Source organism: Chionomys nivalis, chromosome 6 (genome assembly GCF_950005125.1).
Source record: "Chionomys nivalis chromosome 6, mChiNiv1.1, whole genome shotgun sequence".
In the NCBI taxonomy this organism is placed as follows: Eukaryota; Metazoa; Chordata; class Mammalia; order Rodentia; family Cricetidae; genus Chionomys; species Chionomys nivalis.
The window spans coordinates 14907638-14931293 of record NC_080091.1 but is presented as its reverse complement, the minus strand read 5'-3'; the positions used below and the strand labels follow the sequence as shown (position 1 = coordinate 14931293).

Genomic DNA, 23656 nt, shown 5'->3' with positions numbered 1-23656 from the left:
AGATAAAATGAAGCAAGGGTTCTCAGGTGGCCTCGTCCTCAGCTTGCCTGTATTCTGCAGAGACAGGCCTGAAGACTGGAGTTCTTGGCAACACAGCTAGAAGGGCTAGCCTCTGGACCAGAGAGGAGGAAAGGTGGTCTGTGTCGTTAGTGCCTAGCACACAGAAGCAAACCACTCCCAAAACCAGTGAGCCAGTGACTCGGCCATGTCACCCAACCCAACAGCTGATGTTTGACATGCTTGTTGCTCTGGTACTAGCCCATTTCCTCTTAACTACACTGCTGAGCCTGGGGAAAGGGTCTCTTTTGTGTGCATTTAAGGAACTCATCAAGGCTTTACACCATAAGCCTTGGTTTCCAAAGGAAAATCAAGAAGCTATTCACAGAAGAGAATTGAGGAAGAGCAGACAAAAGCAGTGTGGCACCTGCTGACAAGCATGTTACGGCAAGAGTAGCACAAGCAGTATGGTGAATATAGACTGGCCTTCCTTTTGAGTTTGGGCTATAGTTCAGCGACCAAGTGATTGCCTAGCATTCATAAAGCCCTGGGTTCATTCCCAGCACTACGAAAAGAAACACACAAAACAGCTCTTTATTTCAGTTCCTATTAGCCCTACATGGGCCAATAGTCCACCATGAAACAGGACCCATCAAGCAACACCACTAGTTGCATCTAATCTACACTAGTCAGGAGACTGTCAGGACAGGAAGTAATACCTGAATAATATCCTGTTAGGGTGGAGCACCAGATGTTCTGATAGCTAAAACACAATTATTTGCATGTGTTTGATATTCTTCATGGATTTCGTGTTCTAGCCTCAAAACAACCTCAAGGGGCCAGTAAGATGACTCAGCTGAGTAAAGGCACTTGCTGCCAAGCCTGACAATCTGAGTTCAATCCCTGGGGCCCACATGGTGAAAGGAAAGAAGTGACTCCCACAAAGTGTCCTCTGACCTCTGTGCATGTAACATGCACGCATGCCCACGTGCACACACACACACACACAAATGTCATTTTTTAAAACTTTAGGAAATAGAGACTTTGTCCTTCAATTTGACAAAAGCAGTAACATTTTAGAAATGGTAAAAAAAAAATTCTCAAAGCAGATTTTTGAGTAGAACAAAAAGGACGGTTATAAACATCAAAATTGAAAATATTGACTCTCAAAAGATAGCAGTAACACATTGATGTTGACAGAAGTTTCTGTCCTGCCCAGTCCTGCAGCCACTCAGTCCCAAAGAAACACACATAGGTCTACATTAATTATAAACTGGTTGGCCTATTAGCAATTATAACTTTTATAACTTACATTAGAGCATAATTCTTGTCTGTGTTAGGCATTTAGCTTGGTATCTTTCATCAGTGAGGCATTATCATCTTGCTTCCTCTACAGCTGGGTGACAACTGCCGACTGACTCTTTGCTCTTCCCAGAATTCTCCTGTTCTCCTTGTCCTGCCTCTACTTCCTGCTTGTCTACTGGATAATCAGTGTTTTATTAAACATATACAAGAAGCAAATCTTTACAGGTTAAAACCATTGTCCCACAGCACATTGAAAAGAAAAGAAGAAAATGTTCAAATTGTATCTGACCAAAGACTGAAAAGCACTTCTACAATAAGACAAAATCAATAAATAAATTGACAAAAGAATTGGACAAAATCTTTAAAAGGAAATTTTACCAATAGGCAAATAAAAAGATGCTGTGTGGTAGACATGAAAGAAGCGTTATGTGAAACTTCACAGATACAGGTTAGTCACCAGAAGGGATAGCATTGCATATACCGAGTACTAAGTGTCAATAAAGTCACAGAGTAAATGAAAACGCAAAATATTCTAACATTTGCTTATAAAGATAAAGATACAATTCCACTTCTCAAGCATTTACCTAAAAGAAAAATACTCAAAACATTCTAAACAAATGCCCAACACAGGTTTATTCATAAACAACCCAGATATCCATCAAAAAGCCAGCAGAAAACTGGAGATATAGCCACACAATGGAATGCCACACATCAATGAAAAAAAATGAACTTCTGGGTCCTTCCCAAGGCTTCATCTCAAAAGCATGCTAAGTGAAGGAAACCAGATCCAAAACAATTATATGCTGTATGGTTTGATTCACATGAACTTCTGCGATGAACAGCTGCAGGGGAACAAAGGTGCACACAGAGAAATCAATCAGGAGCTGTAATGATCCAGATGGAAAAGTCTAAATCAGGGTGGCTGCAAAGATGATGAGAACTGGTCCAGTTCTGAAAATATCTCAAAAAAAAAAGTCTGTGTCATTTTCTGCAGAACTTAATGCAGTATGCATGAAGTAAAGAAATGAAGCTGACTGGATCTGAGCAGAAGGAGAGATGAAATTTTTGTTGATTTGAATGGTGAAGCTGATGGTGGAACAGGCTGGGGGAGGGGTTGCTGAGGCTGGCATGTGTTCAGTCTGAAATGCCCATCAGATGTCTAAACAAGGGTAGCAAACCAACAACTGGGTGCGCAAGATAAGCTATAGATAGATTTTATATATAGATAAACTATAGCTAAATGACTACAGATAAACCACTGGGAGCCTTTTACCTCTCTGCTCCAAAGAAAACGATGCAGAGAGTTCCAACAAGAAAACACATAGAGAAGTGTTTTTATTGTACAGAAAGGGAGAATCTACTTTTTAAAACACAGAAAAGCAGTTTGGAATCGTTGGTGATAAGTGGAGTCAGGGAGACTCACTAGAAACTCAGCAGTCAAAGTCTTTGCTACGATCATCAAAGTCTTGCATACTCGGTATATCCTGGGGACCATCTCGAACTCCTCTGGTCCTGTCAAGTGTTGGGTGGTTTTTTACCTACACATTGTTGTCTAGGTAACCCACCTTCCCCAAAGACCACCTGGCAGGGCTCTCCCAACAGTCTCTGCCAAGTCCCCACCTCCTCGACTTCTGCAGTCTGCCTCTGGGCCAGCATGTTCTTAGACCCTCCAAGTTATTAGGTTCTGTGACCTCTGAAATTCATTTGGTAACTTGGTTCTTAAAAGGCACACCGGCAGCCAAAGGGAACTGCCTGGCTCTAGGGCTAGAGAAGTTATCATAGATAGCTGCAATCTGTGTGGTACGACTTGATGAAGTAGGTTTAAAAAAAAAATCTCTCTTCAGATTCCTGAAATTCCACTACTATTATGAAAGATGGAAGCAAAAGCCTAACTTGACTTTGGATGAGCAGTGCTGGGGAGAAGGAAGAAACTGTAGATAAGAAAGGAGAGGAGTTGAAAGACCAGCATTAACACACACACACACACACACACACACACGGTGCGGGCAGGGGACAGGCATGCATTCAGGCAGGTACACACTTTGTTACTGTGAGTTCCATTTGACCCACTCCCAACCTGGAGCACCTGGTAGGCCAGGAAATGAACACATTCGTTCTCACTATTGCACCATTTGAGGAAGCAAACCCTCCCTCCATCAATAAATAAATAAATCTGAAATTAAAAAGTAAAAGACCATCTCTGAATAACCTTAATTTACTCTCCCAGGAATCACTTCTTGAGATTAAAAAAAATATATTAAGCCATTTCTGTAGAACCTAAAAAAATCTCTATGGGGATGATATTTGGCATCATGTCTCAAATCCTTGTGAATCTGAAGACGGAGGGGCCGACCGCAGAGAACAGCTGGACACCCCCAGACCCCAACGCCGAGGGGCGCGCTTTCCCGCGGGCTGCAGCCTGGGCTGGGCGCTTGCGCCTCCCTCTCTCTCCTCCGCCCTCCTTCGCCCTACTTCTCCTCCCTTTCTCCTCCTCCTGTGGCTGCTGCTGCTGCCAGACCTCGCCATTTCAGACCCACCGGGCTGCCCTCCCCTGCGCACCTCTTCACTGCCAGGGCAGGAGAGCGGCGCAGTCCCCCGCAGGTAGGAGCCCCAAGCCGAAGTCGCAGGGTGCTCGCTGCACCCGCGATGGCTGCACCGGGGAGTGTGGTGGGGTGACCCAAGAACTATCCCAGTCTGTGCAACCGGGCAGAGGAGAGGGAGGTGGAGGTGAGGGTCTGAGAATGCAAACTGTCAGCCTATGCCAGTACTTGGGTGACATCTGTTGGGATGGGCAGAGTGTATGCGCAGGCTACCAACCCCGAGAGTTTTGCTGGTGACCATCGTCTCTAAAATTCAGCGACGGATGTGCAAGATCTGAGAGGCACCTGGATTGCGCAGCGGCTGGGTGGAAACTAAAGCATTCAGCCATTCACGCTGACAGGCGCCTAGTAGCTAACATCTAAGAAAGCGGAGCTCAACTCCCTGCAGGCACCAAGCCAGGCACCCAAAAACCGGTACCCAGTGTTGCGGTGCAGTCTGATGTCCGACTCTATGCAGCCTAGACCAGTGTGTAGCACATTCTGAGATCTTGGGACGAAGGAACAAGGGATCAGTGACTTTGAGTGGCTGATCTCTGATGCCCTGAGTTTGGAAACAAAGTTGAGGGCGCGATGGAAAAGGTGCTTCAAGAGAGGGGACATGAGAAGTAGCCCTGCGGGGAGTGAGAAGCTTTGTGAGAATTTCTACCAGGAACTTGGAGATCGCTCTTCTAGTTTTGTTTGGAAATTTTGGACTTTTGGGGGGCGGGAGGAAGAAAGTCTGAGGCCATATTGGTTCGCAGGTATTTTTACTGAGCTGGGTAAGAGCTTCACCAGCTAGAGGTGAGCCATGTGGGTATTCTAAGATTCCACAGAACAGACAGGTGCTGCCCATTTTCCCCTCCGCGGGGGGGAACGAGGGTCGCACAGTCGTCTTTGGAACTGATCATATTATATAGCCCCCTTTTTGACTCCTGTTTTGGAGCCTAATGCGTAGGTGCGGTATAAATCGACGCTGAACATCCTTGGTTCAGGATGAATGAAAACGAATAAATGAGGTGCTGCAGTTTCTCCTCTCGATGGCTGGGGACTGGGGGTGAGAAAGCAGATTGGACATTGGGTATCTTGGGCTCTCCACCCTCCCTCTCTTGCTTGTTTCTTCACTGCTGAAGTTTTGATTTTCCAGGCAGCAGACACTAAACATACCTTTGTGTTTTCCTTAGAAAGTCACGATGTTGCAAACCCTTTTCCTAACTTTGCTGACTCTGCTGATGGTCAAGTCACAGGACACCGAGGAAACCATCACATACACGGTGAGGGGCGATGGAATTTGATGGAAGTGTATTGAGTGGTAGTCTGTGACACAGCCTTTACCCGCCTCTGCTAGGGTAATAGGACTGTGTTCTGTAAAGCAAAGTAACTTAAACACTTTAATATGACTCAGATTTGGGATTCCTGATAAACTGCCTTGGGTCCTTTCAAGGGTGCATTCAGATTCTCAGATGAGATGAGGAACAAAATGGAAGGATTTGTGAAAGACCCGAAGTGAGCACTTTAGTATCTTCATCCGTGGAAGCGCTATGTTTCTATGACTCTCAATGAATCGATGAGTTTGAGGAATCTGGAAGCCTAGATACATGTAGATGAAATCAATGCATGAGAAGAACACTCAAGTCAAATAAGAATGTATCATGTAGGGACACTGTCTCATCTGTGCCTGGGCCCACTGTCCTTATGGGTGATATTTATTGAATTCATAGAGGCTGTCTACTCACGTCAGAACCGTGCAAGGAGTTTCTCTGTCAGCAGGAGACAGCATTTGCTAACGAGGATTTAAAATACACTGTGTGCCTCCTGGGCTTGTAACTTCTGTCAGCATCTCTGGCATTTCTCAGTCAAATCTGATCAATTAATTAGCTGCACCAGTATAGCCAATGGTTGATAAAATATTTAAAACATCATCTGGCCCCACCCACTGCCCAGTGTGTGAGGAGAGCGCAGGCCAGGGCTCACCTCACTGTGATGAGGTGCTGGGTCCTCTGTTTTGTGTTTTCTAACTCAGGCTTGTGAGATGAATGACAATGTGTCCTGGGTGAGTATATGAAAAACACATTTGTCTGCTTCTTTCCAATTTTTAAAATTAAGTAATCCTCCTAAAAAGAATGCTAATGTTTTTTATAATAAAACTCAGAAGTGAGCTAATATCAATTACTAATAATAAACATTATCTCACTTTTGCATTATGTTATCCCTATAACATTATCGCCCATTCAGCAGATGTTCCCTTCTGCTATTCACATCAACTGTTAACAAAATCGGTTAGTGAGAATACCGTGTTAACATGAAAATAAAGAAAAATGAAAACGTACTGTTTATCTTCAAATGAAAATGTTTTGCTACTCAGGATAAACTTACTCCCTTCTAAGTAAGCTCTTATTCATCTAATAAAAGAGTTTGCTCCTTTTTCCTAAGACTCTGTCCTAGAAATCACGGTGTAGACCAGCCTGGCCTTGGATGCATGATCTGTCCATCTCAATCTCTTAGGCAGTTAGTACTGTTTTTAGAATTGCTTATCTTATACCTCCTCCTTTTTCCAATCTCCTAAATCTTCTTTCTTTGTAGCAGAAAGCATCCATTGTGAGTTACAATCCTACAGTTTTAGGGTTGTTGTTATGAAGGTCTTCCAGATAGGATATTCTCTTTGTGCTGAGAGATAAAAGTCTATCCTCTTGTAAGATGTGTATGCCTAATAACTGATGTCTCCGAGAACAGAAGTGATTAGCCAGGCTTAGTCACCTCAGTGTGAACACAATCTCTGCCCCCTTGCAGTCAAGTGTCAGGTGAGTGGCGCTATCCTGTTGATGGTGGGACGGAAGAACAGAAAGGTTATCTACTTGATTGAAGGTTACACAACCAGCAAGTAGGGAAACCAACTTCGTTCTAGGCAGACGTGTTTAATAGTAGAGCCATATTTAATGCACTGATGTAATGTGATAAGTACCTTAAACAAATTGCAAGTTTTCCTTATTCATCATGCCATTATCAAATGAACTGCCATCTTGACATGGTTTGAAAGATTGGTATCTACAAAAGAGAGACAGTCTATGTTCCCCTTTCATATTAGAGATAATCGGGTTCGCTAAACTACTATTGGACAAATATTTACAGAAACAACTTTTTCACTATCAAAAGTAGTTAGAGTTATTGGCTTATTGAGACAATTCAGCCCCCTATGTTGGGGAAGATACTGTTGAAAACTACAAGGCTTCTAAACAAGATTATCATAGATTATACAAATCACCAAAGATATGGAAAGGCAAAAGTGGTTAATGTCAGTGCTAATGTAAAAGAGAATAACTTAATGTTGGCTCTCGATGGAGGTTCTGAGATCGACTGTTATAGGAAGGCCGGCACAGCCTCTTGATGGAGGTTCTGAGTTCAGATTGTCCTAGCAAGACCTGGCACAGCCCCTTGATGGAGGTTGTGAGCTCAGATTGTTCTAGGAAGGCCTGGCACGGTCTCTAAGACATGCGGAAGTGATTGTAGAGTGGATGGGGAAGAGGAGTTGTGCATGTGTGAGTCATTGTGAGTTCATAGGTGGGGTTGTAAAGACCAGCATGGCTACTGTGCACTGAATGTAAGCATAAGGAGTCTTGCCTCATTGAGAGGCCAGGAAGGCTCGTATGGTAATATAGACACGGAAGAGTGGTCAGAGCTTGATGGTGGTGCCTTAAACAGTGTTGGAAAAACCAAGACAAATCAGTGTAAGGGATAATGTGAGCTGAGTTTTTACCCTAGTAGGTTTCACATGTCACTAAAACAGCTGACTTGACCTGGGTGCCTCCACCGGTCAGGTATTGCTAAACATTTATGTGCACAGTCAGTTCTCACTTCTAGTTAATGAATTTGTCTGTTCTACTTTTGGAGTCTGCCTAAAGCATCTTCTTCACTTTAACTTTCTCAGATACCATCTGATCAAACCACTCCCTGAGTTTAAAAATTCTGCCGAGGCTTCTTACCTTCTCTAGTGGTGTTTCTCGGGTTTTATCTACAGACGACCTTCATGGCCATTGTCTGAAGTACTTCTCAGGGTGTAATCAATCTATAGACAGCCTGCATAGCCATTGTTTGAAGTACTTGCCAAAGAATCAGATTCCAGGCATCCTATCTAGACTGACAGAGTCAGATCCTTGAGAGCCGAAGAGTCTCTCTCATTCAGCTAGCACACCAAGTGATTTGGAGGCCTAGTAAAACCTGGGAATCCTACCTTCAGGGTATAATCTAGTCCCTCACTCTCAAGGAGAAGGAAGACTTCCTGGTTCAGCCCAGCCTGCCTTGCTGACCTCAACTCCAAACTTTTTGCCTCTTCAATAATTTCATGACTATGTTCATAATGATCCCCATTCCTAGAATTTCCACAGCTCCCTAGGGAAAATCTGTCCTTCACTAAATCCTTGTTCACTCTCACTTTCTCTGCAAGAACTTTCCTCCTGTCTCCTTCCACACAAAAGCACCCCTGGCATATCCGTATAATTCATTCCCTACCCACTTGCTCTTCTGCCCCATGAGCTGTCAGAGGAAAATGACAAGGTCTTCACCATCTTGAATTCCCAGGCCTGGGACAAAGCCTGGTGTGAGCAGCTGTTTGGTGGTTGTTCAGTGAAAACCTAGAGCTAGGGCCAGACCTGGGGGTGAACTCAAAGTCAGGATGTCAGGGAACCTACATACTCAGTGACAAGTTTGGGGTTCAGAATGTGGAGGAGCCACGTAGGGGGCTTGTAGCACGAAAGAGGCTCTGTTCTAAAAGGATTTCAGACCCTAATGCTATAGACAGATAAACAGCATGCTGCAGTCTCTCATGTGGCAGCGTGGGCAAGGTCCCTTCTACACATACAGGTTTTAGCAAGAGGGGCTACCATGCATGTGGTTGATGAGTACTCCACAGTACACATGTGTGTCAGGCTGGCCCTTCTTCATGGGCAGCAGGGGAGGGGGAAATGTCTTGCATTTTTGCTGAAGGAATAAGATGTTGAGGGGAGAATCTTGAGGATAGGGCTTGGCATTTAGCTAACGGGCATTCATCATGAAGGGTGTGTCCCTAGCAACCCCTGATTGCTTAGAGTCTGTAAGCCTAGGGGAATGTATACAGAATGAACTATGAGGGTAAAAGGAAACAAAACTACGTGGGCAGCAGTTGGTCTAGGTTCTAATATTCCTAACTTTTTATTTATATAAAAAGAAATAGAGTAATAACTTTCTATGGAGGGGATTAAGATACTGGACACCACGTTCAGTCTGGTTGTCTCCTGCTGAGTGTGAAAGGGGCTATCCTGGAGTTAGAGGTAGGATAGCCTTTGGACCTGTCCACATCACTGCTGAAGTACCGACAACACTGCTGTCACTTGCTGAACAGCTTTTGAAGGAACATGAGAAATAGTGTTCCATGTGTTCCACTGCCAGGAAGGTCATTCCTAGAACAGGAAGAAAGCTGGGTCTTGGGAGAGAGAAGTTGTTACTAAAGCTGTGACAGAAGAAATTCTTGAATCATCTTAATTAGTCATCATAACCTGGTTTGATTTTTGTCCTGTTCTTAATAGCTGATGCAAGAGAAGTACTATGTCCCATATTAAAATAATCAAAAATATAGTACATCTTTATCTTTTTTCCTCTTTTGGTTTTTCTAGACAGGGTTTCTCTGTAGCTTTGGAGCCTGTCCTGGAACTCTTGCTATAGACCAGGCTGGCTTCAGACTCATAGAGATCTGCTTGTCTCTGCCTTCTGAGTGCTGTTTTTTTTTTAAGTAGGGGTGGGTATAATAAATCCCCAGACTCACTAAGAGGAAGCAGATGTAGCTTGGCTGCCCTTCCCAGAGCAGTGAACAGAGAGGTGACGCTGGAGATAGGGGCACCAGTTTCTCTGTTACTTATTTTTCTGTTTTATTTTGGTTTGTTTTTGTCAAGAAAGGGTTTCTCTGTGTAGCTCTTGCTGTCTTGGATATAGCTCTGTAGACCAGGCAGGCCTTGAACTCACAGAGATCCACCTGCCGCTGCCTCCCAGGTATTGGGATTCAAGGCATGCACCACCATGACCTGTATGGAACATCTTGAAGTAAAGATAAAGTAAATGAAGAAAAGAGTTGCTCTAGTGTAGTCTGGAAAAGGTCATTTCAAATCTTTAGTTATTCCCAACTGTAGCAAATTGAATAAAAGGCAGAAGAGGAGTAATCTAAGTGGTTGGACTCAGTTACTATTTTTTTTAATTAGAAAAGGTTGGGATTTGGCTTAAGAGTTTGGATTAAATTATAGAGTTTCTTTCAGAAGATTTAAAATAAATTTTGGTCAATTTCAAATTAGATTTCTTCTATCCTTTTCAAAGACAGTGAAACATTTGAGAAGTTTAAAGATGTAAAGTTAGTCCAAGTAGGGTAAGGGGTCTGAGTAAGTAAACAGCTACATCAAAAGCATGATTTAATTAGGGATACAATATAATATTTACCTTAGTATTAGGAATGTACCAAGCTAAATTTCAAGTGTCTTTTACAGATAGCAGAAATGAAGAAATAAGGAAGCACAATGCTCTCCCTCTAGACTGGAGGGGTCTTCTTTTGCTTAGTGAAATCTTCTCATCATCTTCACTACCCACAGGCAAAACTCACAATTTGCTGATGGTAGCTGTTTATTGAATTAGCCCTCTGGAGGACTGAGGATCATAGTTACAATAAAAATTCGTATAAGGGGTGAAATTAATAAGTAGATTTAATTATTTGTCTACCAGAATAAGTTTGATAATTAGTATGTAACTTAGCAGAAATATCTCAGTAGTAAGATTCTTTTGCAACAGAACCTTCCTAGTGTTAAGACAGTTAGTACCAGCAAGTAAAAGCTTCATACAATAGGAAAACATGTTTACCATTTGTAGAAATAAAATTACAGGTTTTAAATATTTCACTTACTATAATAAACTTCTTGGACAGTGACATTTTCGGTAGGTAAAGGCACTTGCTGCCATGTCTGACGAACTGCATTCAATCCCAGGTTGCATTTAGTAGAAAGGGAGAACTGAGCCCCAAAAATTGTCCTCTGACTTTCATACATGAACCTACACACATATGCATAAATAAATGAATTAAATAAACCCCAAATCTAGCTTTTATAAATATTATTAAGGAAAAATAAATACTTCAGGAAGCTAGAGGCTGGGGAGATGGTTCAGTCATCTGCCATGCAAGTGTGAAGACAATCATTTGGATCCCCAGAACCACATAAGTGATAGGCAAATGGGACAACCTGTCTATAATACCAGCACTGGAAAGAAATACCCATAAGTTCCCCAGAGCAGGTGGGCTAGTGGGACTACCCATATCAGGGAGCTCTGGGTGTTATTGAGAGAGTCTGCATCAGTCATAAGGTAGACTAGAGATGGTGGTGAGACTGCCCATATCAGGGAGCTCTGGCTCTGATTGAGAGAGTCTGCATCAGTCATAAGGTAGACTAGAGATGGTGGTGAGACTGCCCACATCAGGGAGCTCTGGGTGTTCTTGAGAGACTCTGCCTCATTGAATAAGGTAGACAAATAACTGAGATCATTCATGGTTTCAACCTCCGGCTCCCACAAGCATGTATGCACGCACACATACAGCTACACATGTGCAAACTTACACACATACATGCATACCACACACACACAAATATAAGAATTAAAGCATATGTTTCAGGAAAACTCACTGTAACAAGATAGAGAACTAGAACGTTGATTTTTATCTCGATACTTAGAGTTTTGGCCATAGCATTTATAATGAATTAACGTCTCAACTACATTATAACCATCTTTCATAAATTTTCCATATAATAATCTCTTTTGTATAAAGACAATAATCCTTTCTAACCTTTGTTATGAGCAAAGATTAAAATGGATTTATACATTTTGTATACATAACCTTTATATCTCTTTTTAATTTGATGACTTTTTATGCCTAATGTTTAATAAAATCTTGCAGACAGTAATCTTTTAAATGAAAGCTTAATAAATCATGTTTGAAACACCGAAAACATGCACGTTGTATCCAGATTTCTAGCAGACATAATTATAGACAGGAGGGAGGTCACCTAAAGTCACTGTGAAAGAGAAGTTAACATTTATGATGGAAGCAAGCACAGGCCATTGTTTGTGAATGTCCCCACGTGTCTGAGCAAAAGTCTCTGAGTCTTAAAATGTTTGTGAACATATATACAAACCCATACCTTAAAATCAGGTACACAGCACTCAATTACAGTAACTACAGGTTCTATTTAGTTTTTTTTTTTTTCTTGGAATACAGAATGGCATCTAAATATAAGTGGCATACATATGGCTCATGAGCCCAAGCCAAGAAACATAAACATGCAGCCCATAAACAAATGACACACACTTAAGTAACACGCTTACATTCAACCCTGAGAAGGGCAGAGCATCCAGTCAAGTTCTGCATCTGAGCAGACAGAGACGCAGGAGGCCCCTTGGCCTGGAGCCAGTTTTGGCAGTTTCAGCAACTGAGAGATAACAGGGATCCAAGGGGTGAGAGAAGGACGTAGACCTTCACGTCTCAGGTGTGTAGTTCCTGGAGAGAAGGGGAAGGGTGAAGGTGTGCCTGAAGAGAATCTGGAAACTACAGACAAAGTTTAGGAGCCTGCTGGTTGGACACAGAATGAAATTGCGTGGGAACCAGCAGCACCACGTACTGCCAGGTTCCGGAACAGCCCTGTATGGAAATCCTGGAGGGCGGCCCACAGGGAAAGGGAAGGCCCTGAAAAGAATGTTCATGTGGAGACCAGAAAGAAAGGGCCGGAAGCAGAGAAACAGGAAGAATTCGCAAGAGAAGCTCTCACAGGGGTGGAGGGGGCAGCAGTGAGCCGCCTTGAGATCAGAGGAGCTGGGGTCAAAGGAAGAGAATTTGGAGACACCAATTTAGGGAAAATAAGCGCTATTCTCATGTGATTAGAGCAGGGTGTCTGTCTAGAAAAGAGGAAGATTTGTTATCTCCCACAGAGAAACGCTGCAGTTTCCGGCCAGTCAGAAAAAGAGGCTTCGTGGAGTGGAATTTTAGTAGCATGATGGCGTAAGCATTGCGTGGATGGCAGAGAGGAAAGCTCTTCCTACGGTCGAAAAGGACTCTGGGAGCAGACCCTTTAACTACTTGCCAGTGCACGTACCGTCTGGAAGAGTTATGACATAAAATAGAAAATCCGTTAAGAGGTTTCCAGCATCCATCTTCCTTCTGGGGAAGGAAGTTGTCAGAAAGAGTAAGAGTCCGTTGCTTTAGGGCTATGGAGTCCTGTCCAAGTTCAGGGGAGCACCTGACCTAGAACCAGAATAAAGTCAACAGACAGTCAGACCTCCTGGTAAACCCAAAAACCTCCCCAATGGAGACCAGAGGACAGTGTAGGGACGGAGAAAGCAGCAGCAAGGGTAGAGCCCCCCCAAAGGATGATATTCTTCAGTGGTACCCCCTTCTAGTCACAGCACTGTCGCGAATGTTTTAATATCTGGAATTTGAGGAGAGTGCTGAGACAATTAATGGGAGAGACATTAACAGACAAACAGAAGGCATGAGGGAGGCTCTGAGATCCAAGGACCCCTGCCACAGACAGACAGTCGGGGCTCTTAGGAAAGCTCAGGCCCACATGGCAGAGTGAAGGGTCCCTTCAGATGTGTTTCAGAGGAAGGAGTAGGGCTGCAGGCCAGGCTGTTGATGAGTAGTCCATAGTACACAATGGCTGTCAGGATATCTCTGTTAGCACAAGCAGGTCAGAGAGGAAGGAGTGTTGCGGTTGGGGAAAGAATTTGTGACCTAGATGATGGGGGTCACATTTACTTGACTTGAATCAACCACGTGGGGTGTGCCTGAGAAGCCCAACAGCTTGAACTAGGCTCCACTAGCCTGAAGAGAGGAACAGCTACGTGTGCACAGGACCTGAGCAGCAGTGGGCTGGGTTCTACCACACAGCTCCTCAGGAAGAGTTAGAGAGACACAAGAATTCAGAATGGGAGAAAACAGGGAGTCCAGCTGACCTTCTTTTTCAATCTTGTTTTTTTTATTGTGTGTGTGTGTGTGTGTGTGTGTGTGTGTGTGTGTGTGTGAAGTTTATAATGCAAAGTGGGGAGGGAGCGACAAACAATATCAGTCAGAAATATTTGGGGTGAGTAGTCTTGAAAGAGAGAAAAGAATTCTAAGAAGATGGCGATGGACAACTGTCCCAAACACACCATGGAAACAGGCCAACTGAAGGAAAAGAAGGGACCCCTAAGCTGTCCGTTAGCCATACGTGTCTTAGAGGGGAGAATGTGGAACTAACTACCCATCTCGTTTCTCTAGGGTTCCAAGCCTCAGATAGCCCTTTCACAGTAGCTTCTTAGGAAAGCCATTCATTGTGTTCTGGTTCCATATCTGATATTTTCTTTACAGCAATGCACCGACGGATATGAGTGGGACCCCGTAAGACAGCAGTGCAAAGGTAAGCTTGCTTCAAAGCCTCGCTGTCCACGAACAGCTCCCTGTCTCCGTCTCACGTGTTTCCCTTCCTAGCCCTTGCGTGCTAACCCACACTCTAGGGGATGAGAAGCTTGCTGACTTATTTTATCACTGACTACAGATATTGATGAATGTGACATTGTCCCAGACGCTTGCAAAGGTGGAATGAAATGTGTCAACCACTATGGAGGATATCTCTGCCTTCCTAAGACAGCCCAAATTATCGTCAATAACGAACAACCTCAGCAAGAAACACCAGCTGCGGAAGTACCATCGGGGGCTGCTACCGGAAGCATAACTGCCAGTAGCATGGCAACCAGCGGTGTGATGCCTGGAGGTGGTGTCATAGCCAGTGCCACTGCAGTTGCTGGCCCTGAAGTACAGACCGGCCGAAATAATTTTGTTATCCGGAGGAACCCAGCTGACCCTCAGCGTATGGCTACCAACCCTTCCCACCGGATCCAGTGTGCAGCAGGCTACGAGCAGAGTGAGCATAACGTGTGTCAAGGTGAGCGTGACGTGTACTGACAAGTAAGTTCTTGCCCAAGGGCACCTCCCAGTGAGGATGTAATAGCTCACATTGATCGAGGGCTTCCCACACAGGACAGGGTGATAAGTGCCTCGTCTACAGTAGCATATCCATCATTGCAATACTCCTAAAAGGTACTTGCTCGTGAAGTCATTATTTTACAGATGAGGAAGCTGTGCCTTCGAAATTTCACCAGTGGTTCCCAACTCACTGCTCTATTTATAGTCACTTAGGAGCCTTTTAAGGCTTCTCACTGGCCAAGCCACGCCCTAGCACAATTAAACAACACTCCCTCAGGATGAATTCCAGGCATCAATATTTCTTTAAAGCTCCCAGTGCGGTTCCAGTATGCAGCCAAGTTTGAGAAGTGGAGGTCACAGGTGTTAGGTACAGAGCTGGTTTTTAAGCCCAAGCAGGGAGGTGCCAGAGTTATGGCTATTGGGCGAGGGGTCCGGTTATTTGTTTGGAATTTGAAACTGTGCTGTTGACCTACTCCATAAATGTCCCCCTTTGGTTTCTTAATTTTTTTGTTTTGTTTTTTTGCTGTTGGAGTTACCACTAATTTATTTTCCCCAATCAGAGGAAATCTCCACCTTGGAGGGCAGCTCTGCATTCACACGGCTGTTTCTTTTAAAGGTCTCATTTCAACACATTTTATTTCTGTTGCATTATTGTAATAAGAGCGGCGGGGCTGCGTCCCCGGCACCCAGCCGCCCGCATGGCTAGCTTATGCCCCGAAATAATTACACGGAAACTGTATTCTTTTAAACACTGCCTGGCCCATTAGCTATAACCTCTTATTGGCTAGCTCTTACATATTGATCTAACCCATTTCTAATATTCTGTGTAGTATCACGAGCTGGCTTACCAGGAAAGATCTTAACCTGCGTCTGTCTGGAGTGGGAGAATCATGGCGACTCCTCACTTGGCTTCTTTCTCCCAGCATTCTCTTCTGTCTACTCCACCCACCTAAGGGTTGGCCAATCAAATGGGCCAAGGCAGTTTCTTTATTAGTTAACCAATGACCTTCCTCCATCATTTCCCCTTTTTCTGTTTAAACAAAAAAAGAAGGCTTTAACTTTAACAGCAAAATTACATATAACAAAATAGTTATCAAGCAAGAATTACAGTTACAATATTTATATCTATTTTATCATAACTAAGGAAAACTATAACTATCTATCCATTCTTCAACTCCATCAAAGACTCCAGAAGGATATAATATTACCTAAGCAAACAAGAGATCCAAAACTCTAGAAATGACAGAGACATCTCACTGCCTGGACAGTCACCCAAAGTTCTTTTGTACTGTTGGGGCATCCATCTTCAGCCTTTATGCCCATAGTATCCAGCAGACATTTTCATCAAGCAGGAAATTCCAAAGACAGTTCAGTCACTTTTTGCTGTGTCCTGCAGAATGTCTCGCAGACTCTTTTATGAGTCAGGAACCCCGAAAGACCATCTCACCTTTAGGCAAGTTCAGCAGTCCTCTTTCTGCGGGTTCTCTGTGTCCAGTTTATGCAACAGTCCAGGCAAGAACAGTTTCTTGCCCAAATGGCTATCAAACTCCATAAGGAGCCTCTTCAATGCCCATCTTCCTCTTGAAGTAGATTGGTGCTGCCAGGAGCAGACGTGTCTCATTATCATGAAAAGCCCTAAGTTATTAAAATATTAAATGCCATATTCTGCAGTCTTTGAAAGATATGAAGAATGCCTATCTAGTTGAAATATATCTCTATATAACTAGAAAATCTAACTAACGTGACTACAAGCTTGACAATTATTGATGATTATCCATTAACAACCTATATTTCCTATTTTACATTACATTTTTAAATGAACTACATAATCACAATACCTTAATCAAGATCAGAAATACATAAACATATAACAAAATTGACCTTAAAATCATACCAATGCAAATTATTCATATCTATATCATATCCCCCTTTAAATGTAAAAGAACATTTATAAACAATGTTTGGGAACATGGGCGCAGTTTTTTTCTCTCCAAACTGCTTCCTGCTGAATGGGGGCGCTGTATTCAGATCTTTCATGGTGTAACCTGTGTGTCAGGGTCATCTCAGTTGGCAGTTGAGTGAAGTAATTTTCTGAAGGTGTTCACAGCAACCTTTCAGGAGGGCGTGGTCTATCATACCATATTGGGATAGAAGCAATTAACAGGGTCTCGTCCTCTGTGAAAACAAAAGAAGACCCTCTCCAAAGCATCATATCCTTAGACCCATATTCTGAAATCATAATACCCTTATATCTATTCTGGTTTAGCTTGGCAGCCCATATAATGAAATGTCTCTCTGCAGTTAGCTCCTTTACAGTCAAAAATTTTAAAGAAAACACAATAATACAAAAAATCCAGACTCTCTGTGAATTTTCCATTTTTACGTGGCTTATTTTTCTTTATTTCTTTTAATCTATAACTATCTGTACTGTGTCTCTTTAAAGACTTTACCTTTTTTTTTTTAAAACCATTAACTTTATTCTCTATATTTGTTTTTTCTCTCTCTCAAGCCTACGTACAGGCACCAATACTGTGGTCTTTTATGTCTGAATCTGTTTTATTGTGAATCTGTAATTTTTTTACTATCCAGGAGCATTTCTTAAAATGTTAAGCAGTTTTTAAAAACTTAAGTTGCACCATGTAGGGGTAATACAGTACCGCCTGTGTCCTGCCCAGTCGAAACCTTAACTGCGCTGTTATTACAGTAATTACGGTAGTTCCTGCCTGAGACCAGCACATTTCAGCATGGCGGAGCTGAGCCGCTCCTGCCTCAGAGCCATTTGGTGCCCCTGAGCCACACGCAGTTCCAGACACATAGCAGTCCACATTGACATCAAGCAAGCCATAGCACTTTACTCCAAATGCTCCATTCAAAAGCTCTGTCTCCAGCAGGAGCCAGACAGAGATCACGATGGCGGCACAGCCCAGAAAGCCGGCATTTTAAAACAGCCAGTTTTTTCCTGTTGCTGAGTCAGGACAATTTCTTTGCCGCACGCAACCCATAAACAACAAAAAGCTGTGTTAAATTCTCTGTGTCCTTTTTAAGCCCTCTCAGGTTTTACGTGGAGTTCATTAGCACGTTGGGTGCCACTCTGTTGTAGTAAGAGCGGCGGGGCTGCGTCCCCGGCACCCAGCCGCCCGCATGGCTAGCTTATGCCCCGAAATAATTACACGGAAACTGTATTCTTTTAAACACTGCCTGGCCCATTAGCTATAACCTCTTATTGGCTAGCTCTTACATATTGATCTAACCCATTTCTAATATTCTGTGTAGTATCACGAGCTGGCTTACCAGGAAAGATCTTAACCTGCGTCTGTCTGGAGTGGGAGAATCATGGCGACTCCTCACTTGGCTTCTTTCTCCCAGCATTCTCTTCTGTCTACTCCACCCACCTAAGGGTTGGCCAATCAAATGGGCCAAGGCAGTTTCTTTATTAGTTAACCAATGACCTTCCTCCATCATTGCATGCACCACGGCACCATATGCCTGGGCTTCTCTGTTTATTTCCACAGAGTACACATCACTGCATATTCTAGAAACAGCTGAGGGTTCATGCTAGCAGAGCGATAAGAATCTTAGGCTTTGAAGATATGTACAATATTAACTAACTGGACTGTGCTAAAAGATTGTTTGCCTTTTCCTTCTTGGCAAATTCTCTCAGAACTGCTCGTGTGATGATTCTTTTATTGAGAACGAATTCTACGAGATCCCAGACTCCTTTCACATTGCTAGGGGCTGAGTAGGTAGATCCCCTAGGATGGGCAGGCCTGTCATCACCATCCACACTGGGCAAGGGATGGGGCTTAGGAGCCCTGCCCTTCTGCCTGGTCATGAATGAGGTCATGAATTTCTCAAGAGGTAGTACCATCAAGCATCAGGGACATGGTCTCTTTTCTAGTGTTTTGTTCTGTCTTCAAAATAGAAACAGGAGCTTTTCAATGGCTTCTAAGTTAAGTGAAGAATTCACCCCTGTTCTGGTTTTTATTATTTGATATTTTGTGGGCAAATTTTAAGTCACCCCACATCAAGAGCAAACTCATGCAGTGACGGTGTCACCTTTCAGGGGACCTCAGAGGAGCATCTGTTTTGTGTTACTGTCATGAGTCAGAATCCCAGTATCGATGATGAATGCCTCAGCATCTGCTTGGTATTTTGGTATCTAATTTAGGATTATGACAATGAGATAAACTGATGAGGTTATATGAGAATATATGTATTCGGATGAATACTGGTGGAAAAATGCCTTTAGTTTGTTTCAGATAGTCCATCTTTTAGCTGAGTTATTTAAATACATTAACTTGAAAGTTTTGGTGGTATTTTATCTGAAATAAAATATCTTTGGTGAAGTTGTTTAGATTTTTACACTCATTCTGAGTTACTTTTAGCCCTTTGGGTATTGTATACTTTAATGACACCTGGGGGAAAAAGCAGATGAAAAGTGGTCTATTTATCAAAGTAGCTCATGGTCCATCATTGATACTTCTGGCTGAATTGAGGAGCAATGTCTAAAGCTGAATGAAGAAATTTTAGATTACAACAAATTCAAGACATACATCAGGTATAGTACAAACACACTTGTGAACAGTGAAAATGAGATCCTATGTAATTTTCCTTTAAAATATTTAGACTAGTTACCTGTGCTTCTATGTCCTGGGGTGGGACCCCTTGAAACTTTCCCCCATCCTTGTTAGCATGCTCATTGATATTGCTGTTGTTCCAATATTGCTTGTTCAGCCATTTCTAGGAGAGGCTGCTTCACAGCAGATGTCCTGGTGTTCTGGCTTTAACAATCTTTTCGCTGTCGCTATCCCCACAGCTCCCGGAACTGTGATGCAGATGTGTCTGTAGGTGCTAGGCTCACCACAATATGTTGACCTCTGCATTGTGTCTGGTTGTGTTTTTCTCTGATAATCTCCATTTGCTCTAAGGTGAAGGGTGGTAACTACACTTACCTGTGTAAGGATAAGATTTAGAGTGCAGTAAGAATTGTGTTGGACTAACCAAGTGATGTAGTTGATTCTTTCCTAATACCCATAAGGTCACTAGCCCTGGGAAGCTGGCTAGGCTTATAGGATTGGCATGACTTTCCTCCTGTTGACTTTCCTCATGTTAAGTCCCGTTAGACAGCTGCTGGTTACCACCAACATGTTAGCATCACATATCGCATCTTTACGGGTATCTTTCTGGTCGTTGCCATGATTCCTAGGTGCTCATCTGGGTAGAACTGTTTAATTGCTTCCCTCCCTTGGAAGCTTACTTAGTATTTTCTGGACCATGAAGGCGAGACCACAGGAAAGAGGTTTTCAGGTCAGATCCAGCTTGAGTCATCTGGGTCATGTGTCCTCAGCGTGTGGTGTTTTCATCAATGGAAGCAAACCTCAACTCCTGAGAGGCAACCAATGGCTACATTAATAATCTATATCTTTTAGGAATCACTTGGACTACCATGACCAACCATTCAAAAGGAGATTTCTTATACCTAGTTACCAAGTTTTTTGTTAGTCTGTGATTCTTATGGGGAATACTGCAGTCAGAGTGCTTTAACTTCCTTTAAGACACACACACATACACACACATATAGGCAAAGACACACAGAGACACACACATAGACACACAGAGACACACAGACACACACAGACATGCATAGACACACAGAAAGAGACACACAGACACATACAGACGCAGGCACACACCCACACTCAAGCACTACAGACACATACACACTCCGACACACATTCAGGGAAAAAAAAACCAGACACACACACACAAAGAGAAACACAGAGACACACATATGCATTCTGTATAATTTTATGTAAATATAAAATGATTCATTGAAGTTTATCAAGCAACCTTGGTGTTCTTTGTCTTTCATCCATCCTTCTTCTGTACTGACCTCCCTCCTCCCCAGTTGGAGTTCCCCTCTTCACATCACCTGTATCCTGCTATGCGCTTCCAAGCCCAGCACCCTTCCACCCCACACTCCCACCACCTGTGGTCACTGTGGCTCCTCTAGGTCCTGTCCTCCTATCTGAGGATTGGGACTAGGAACCACAGATGAAAGACAACATGCTTCAGGGAATTTCTGGTCTGGTGTCCTTACTCAGAATAGTCTTTTCTAGGTCTATCCTCTTACCTAAAAACTTTGTGGTTTCATTTTTCTTTGTAGGTAAATAGTATTCCAGTCTGTTTAAGTATCACATTTTTATCATCTATCCATCTATTGAAGAACATTTAGGCTGTTTCCACTTCCTGACTATTAGGGATGAGCCCCCTTTTTCATTAACCAACTGAGAGTGGGTAACCCCCAAATCATAGACACACCACCAACAAAATGAACTCAGCAGGTTGTATTTATATATTGTGCATATATATGTGACAATAATAACCAAAGAAAATAGGTTATCCTCTTGGGAGTGAGGGTAGGACTTGGGAGGGGTTGAGGGAGCATATCTGGGAGGGGCTGGAGGGTGGAAGGAGAAGAGGGAAGTGACATAATCCTATTTCAATTTAAAACATCTCAAAAAAAACCCCATAGGAACAGACATATTTAATTAATAGAAAAGGGAAAAGTATCTTTATAAAGCCATTAGCCACATATCTAGGGTCCAGTTTCACAGTATTGTCTCGGACAGGTTATGTGCTCTTGGTCTAACTGGAAAGTTGTATTCATTTAACTATTTTTCAGGTTACTGGATGAAATTTTATCTTACATTTATTAAATTAATTAAAATACCAAAAGATATATTTAGACTACCTTACAAGGATTTTTGCATATTAAAATACAATAATTTTTAGTTCTCTGGGTAATTTTTAATTACAAATAAAATTATTGGGCACTTTGTTTATAGAAAATATAAATACATAGCTATCTATTATATAAACACCAGAGTATTTAATCTAAACTGTTTTAAATAATTGGGCAATTTCTAAAATTTGGGCTTGGGGTTTTGTACTGGGCTTATGTACAAAAGCAATGTTAAAGGTTCTTTAATGACCTAAGGCTTAAATTGGATTTCTTCCCACCTCCCAATTTTGCAAAGTGCCCATAAATGTGGATTTACTTAATTGTTGATAAAAAGAGTTATAATATGATAACAACAGAATAATCTGTCTAAGGATCTGAGTAATATAAGTCCAGTCACACTTGTGCCCATTTATTATTGAGCTAATCAAATATGCAGCCCAGCTCCTTCTAATTGCCTGCAGATGTGTGACGTTCTCATTCCAGGCCAGCAGCATAAAATAGCGTTTCATAACAGTGTGAAAGTGTGAGGGCCTCTGCTTACAGCAACAGTGTGCTCCAAGGACCTAGATCCCTGATGTCACCAAGCCGTTTGAGGAGCTTTCTGTTTTAATAAACCTCTCTGCTCCCTTTTAAATGCTGCATAAGTGTGTCCAATAAGCCAAACACATTTACTATGACTGTCTGGATTAGGATAAATGAAAGCTACAAATGAATCATAGTTGTACAAAAACTATTTCTTTTTTCACATATATTTTTTAACAGATATACATCATCACATAGTCCAGAACTGAGAACTTCTTATGCAAGTGCTGTGGTCTCTATTGTGTTTTCATCTTAAACAGTGCTTTCAAACGCACCATGCCAATCTCATGTCTAGTGGACTCACCATTAGATTTTTTAATAAATATATAACCAATTATCTATGTATTAGCAGTTTAATAAAAACATGAAAATCTTAGACCTTTCTACATGCTTTTCCAGAGTTTTCAGTTTTGTGCAGAAACGGAAGGCTTGAAATATGATACAACATCCAAAGATCAAGTCATGGCATTTTTTAAAGTAATTCTTGACAAAGGGGAGTTCAACAGAGGAGCCAGACATACTGAGAGTTGTAAGTGGCTGGCATTATCCTTACCGATACACAATAACATGGTCATTTCTGTGTTAAGTATCTGAAGTTCATGTGATATCATCCACCTTAGAGACAACAGAAACTTGTCTAGAAAAGTACGTTGGATGGATAGAATCAGAAGCCATAGATGGCTGACCTCTTGTTTTCCACATTGTTGCCCCTGTGTGGTCTTTCTCAAAGGAAAGGAATTAAGAGGCGCTAGTTGAAGTCAAGAAAGAATTTTTTTGTCATATAAAATTTTCTGAGTACAGCTTTGTAGGGGAAAATCATTTTGAAACTGGCATAAAGAGAAAATATGAATTGTGATATTTAAAGGAATGTGTGTGTTTAATTGAACTTACAAAAACTGGGATATTTTGCCTCACTTGTAAGAAAACAAGAGCTATTAACTTGGCCATCTTTCACAGGGACAAATGACTAATTAATGAGAGAAACTAACTAGGCCATCAGGAATGAACTCAAGATGGTTCAGTGGCTAAAGGCACTTGTCACCAACTCTAACAATCTGAGTTTGATTTCTGGGTCCATAACACTGAAAAAAAAAAAAAAAAAAAGCTGACTCCAAAAAGTTGCCCTCTGACTTCAACATGTAGTCCATGTCGTGCACATGAAAGCCCAGGCACGTGCACTCATGTGCATGCACACATTCCGGCATGTCACCTTCTTAGGCTTACAGACGAAGCAGCCACCCTCTGTGTATTTATAGAAAAAGGAAGAAGGAGTTATGCATGTACTTCTCTAAAAACCTTGAGCTAACACATTCTGCTTCTTAGAGGCTAGGGAAATATTCCTGTTATTTCTTTCATTTTAAATGGATGTGATCTCATAACCAAAAGAACATTTATAGATTATAGCCTAAACAGATGGCTCAGTGGACCTCACAT

The 23656-nt window shown here is 42.3% G+C and overlaps 1 protein-coding gene across 1 annotated transcript in view; it reads left to right on the top strand.

The window, feature by feature from the left end:
- Positions 1-3767: 3767 nt before the first annotated feature.
- Positions 3768-23656, top strand: part of Efemp1 (EGF containing fibulin extracellular matrix protein 1) — a 67233-nt gene continuing 47344 nt past the window's right edge. The window contains exons 1-4 of the mRNA XM_057772125.1: positions 3768-3903; positions 5063-5152; positions 14281-14329; positions 14468-14854. Coding sequence (XP_057628108.1) covers positions 5072-5152; positions 14281-14329; positions 14468-14854 — 517 coding nt within the window. The 5' untranslated portion in view covers positions 3768-3903; positions 5063-5071. The remainder of the gene's footprint in view (positions 3904-5062; positions 5153-14280; positions 14330-14467; positions 14855-23656) is intronic.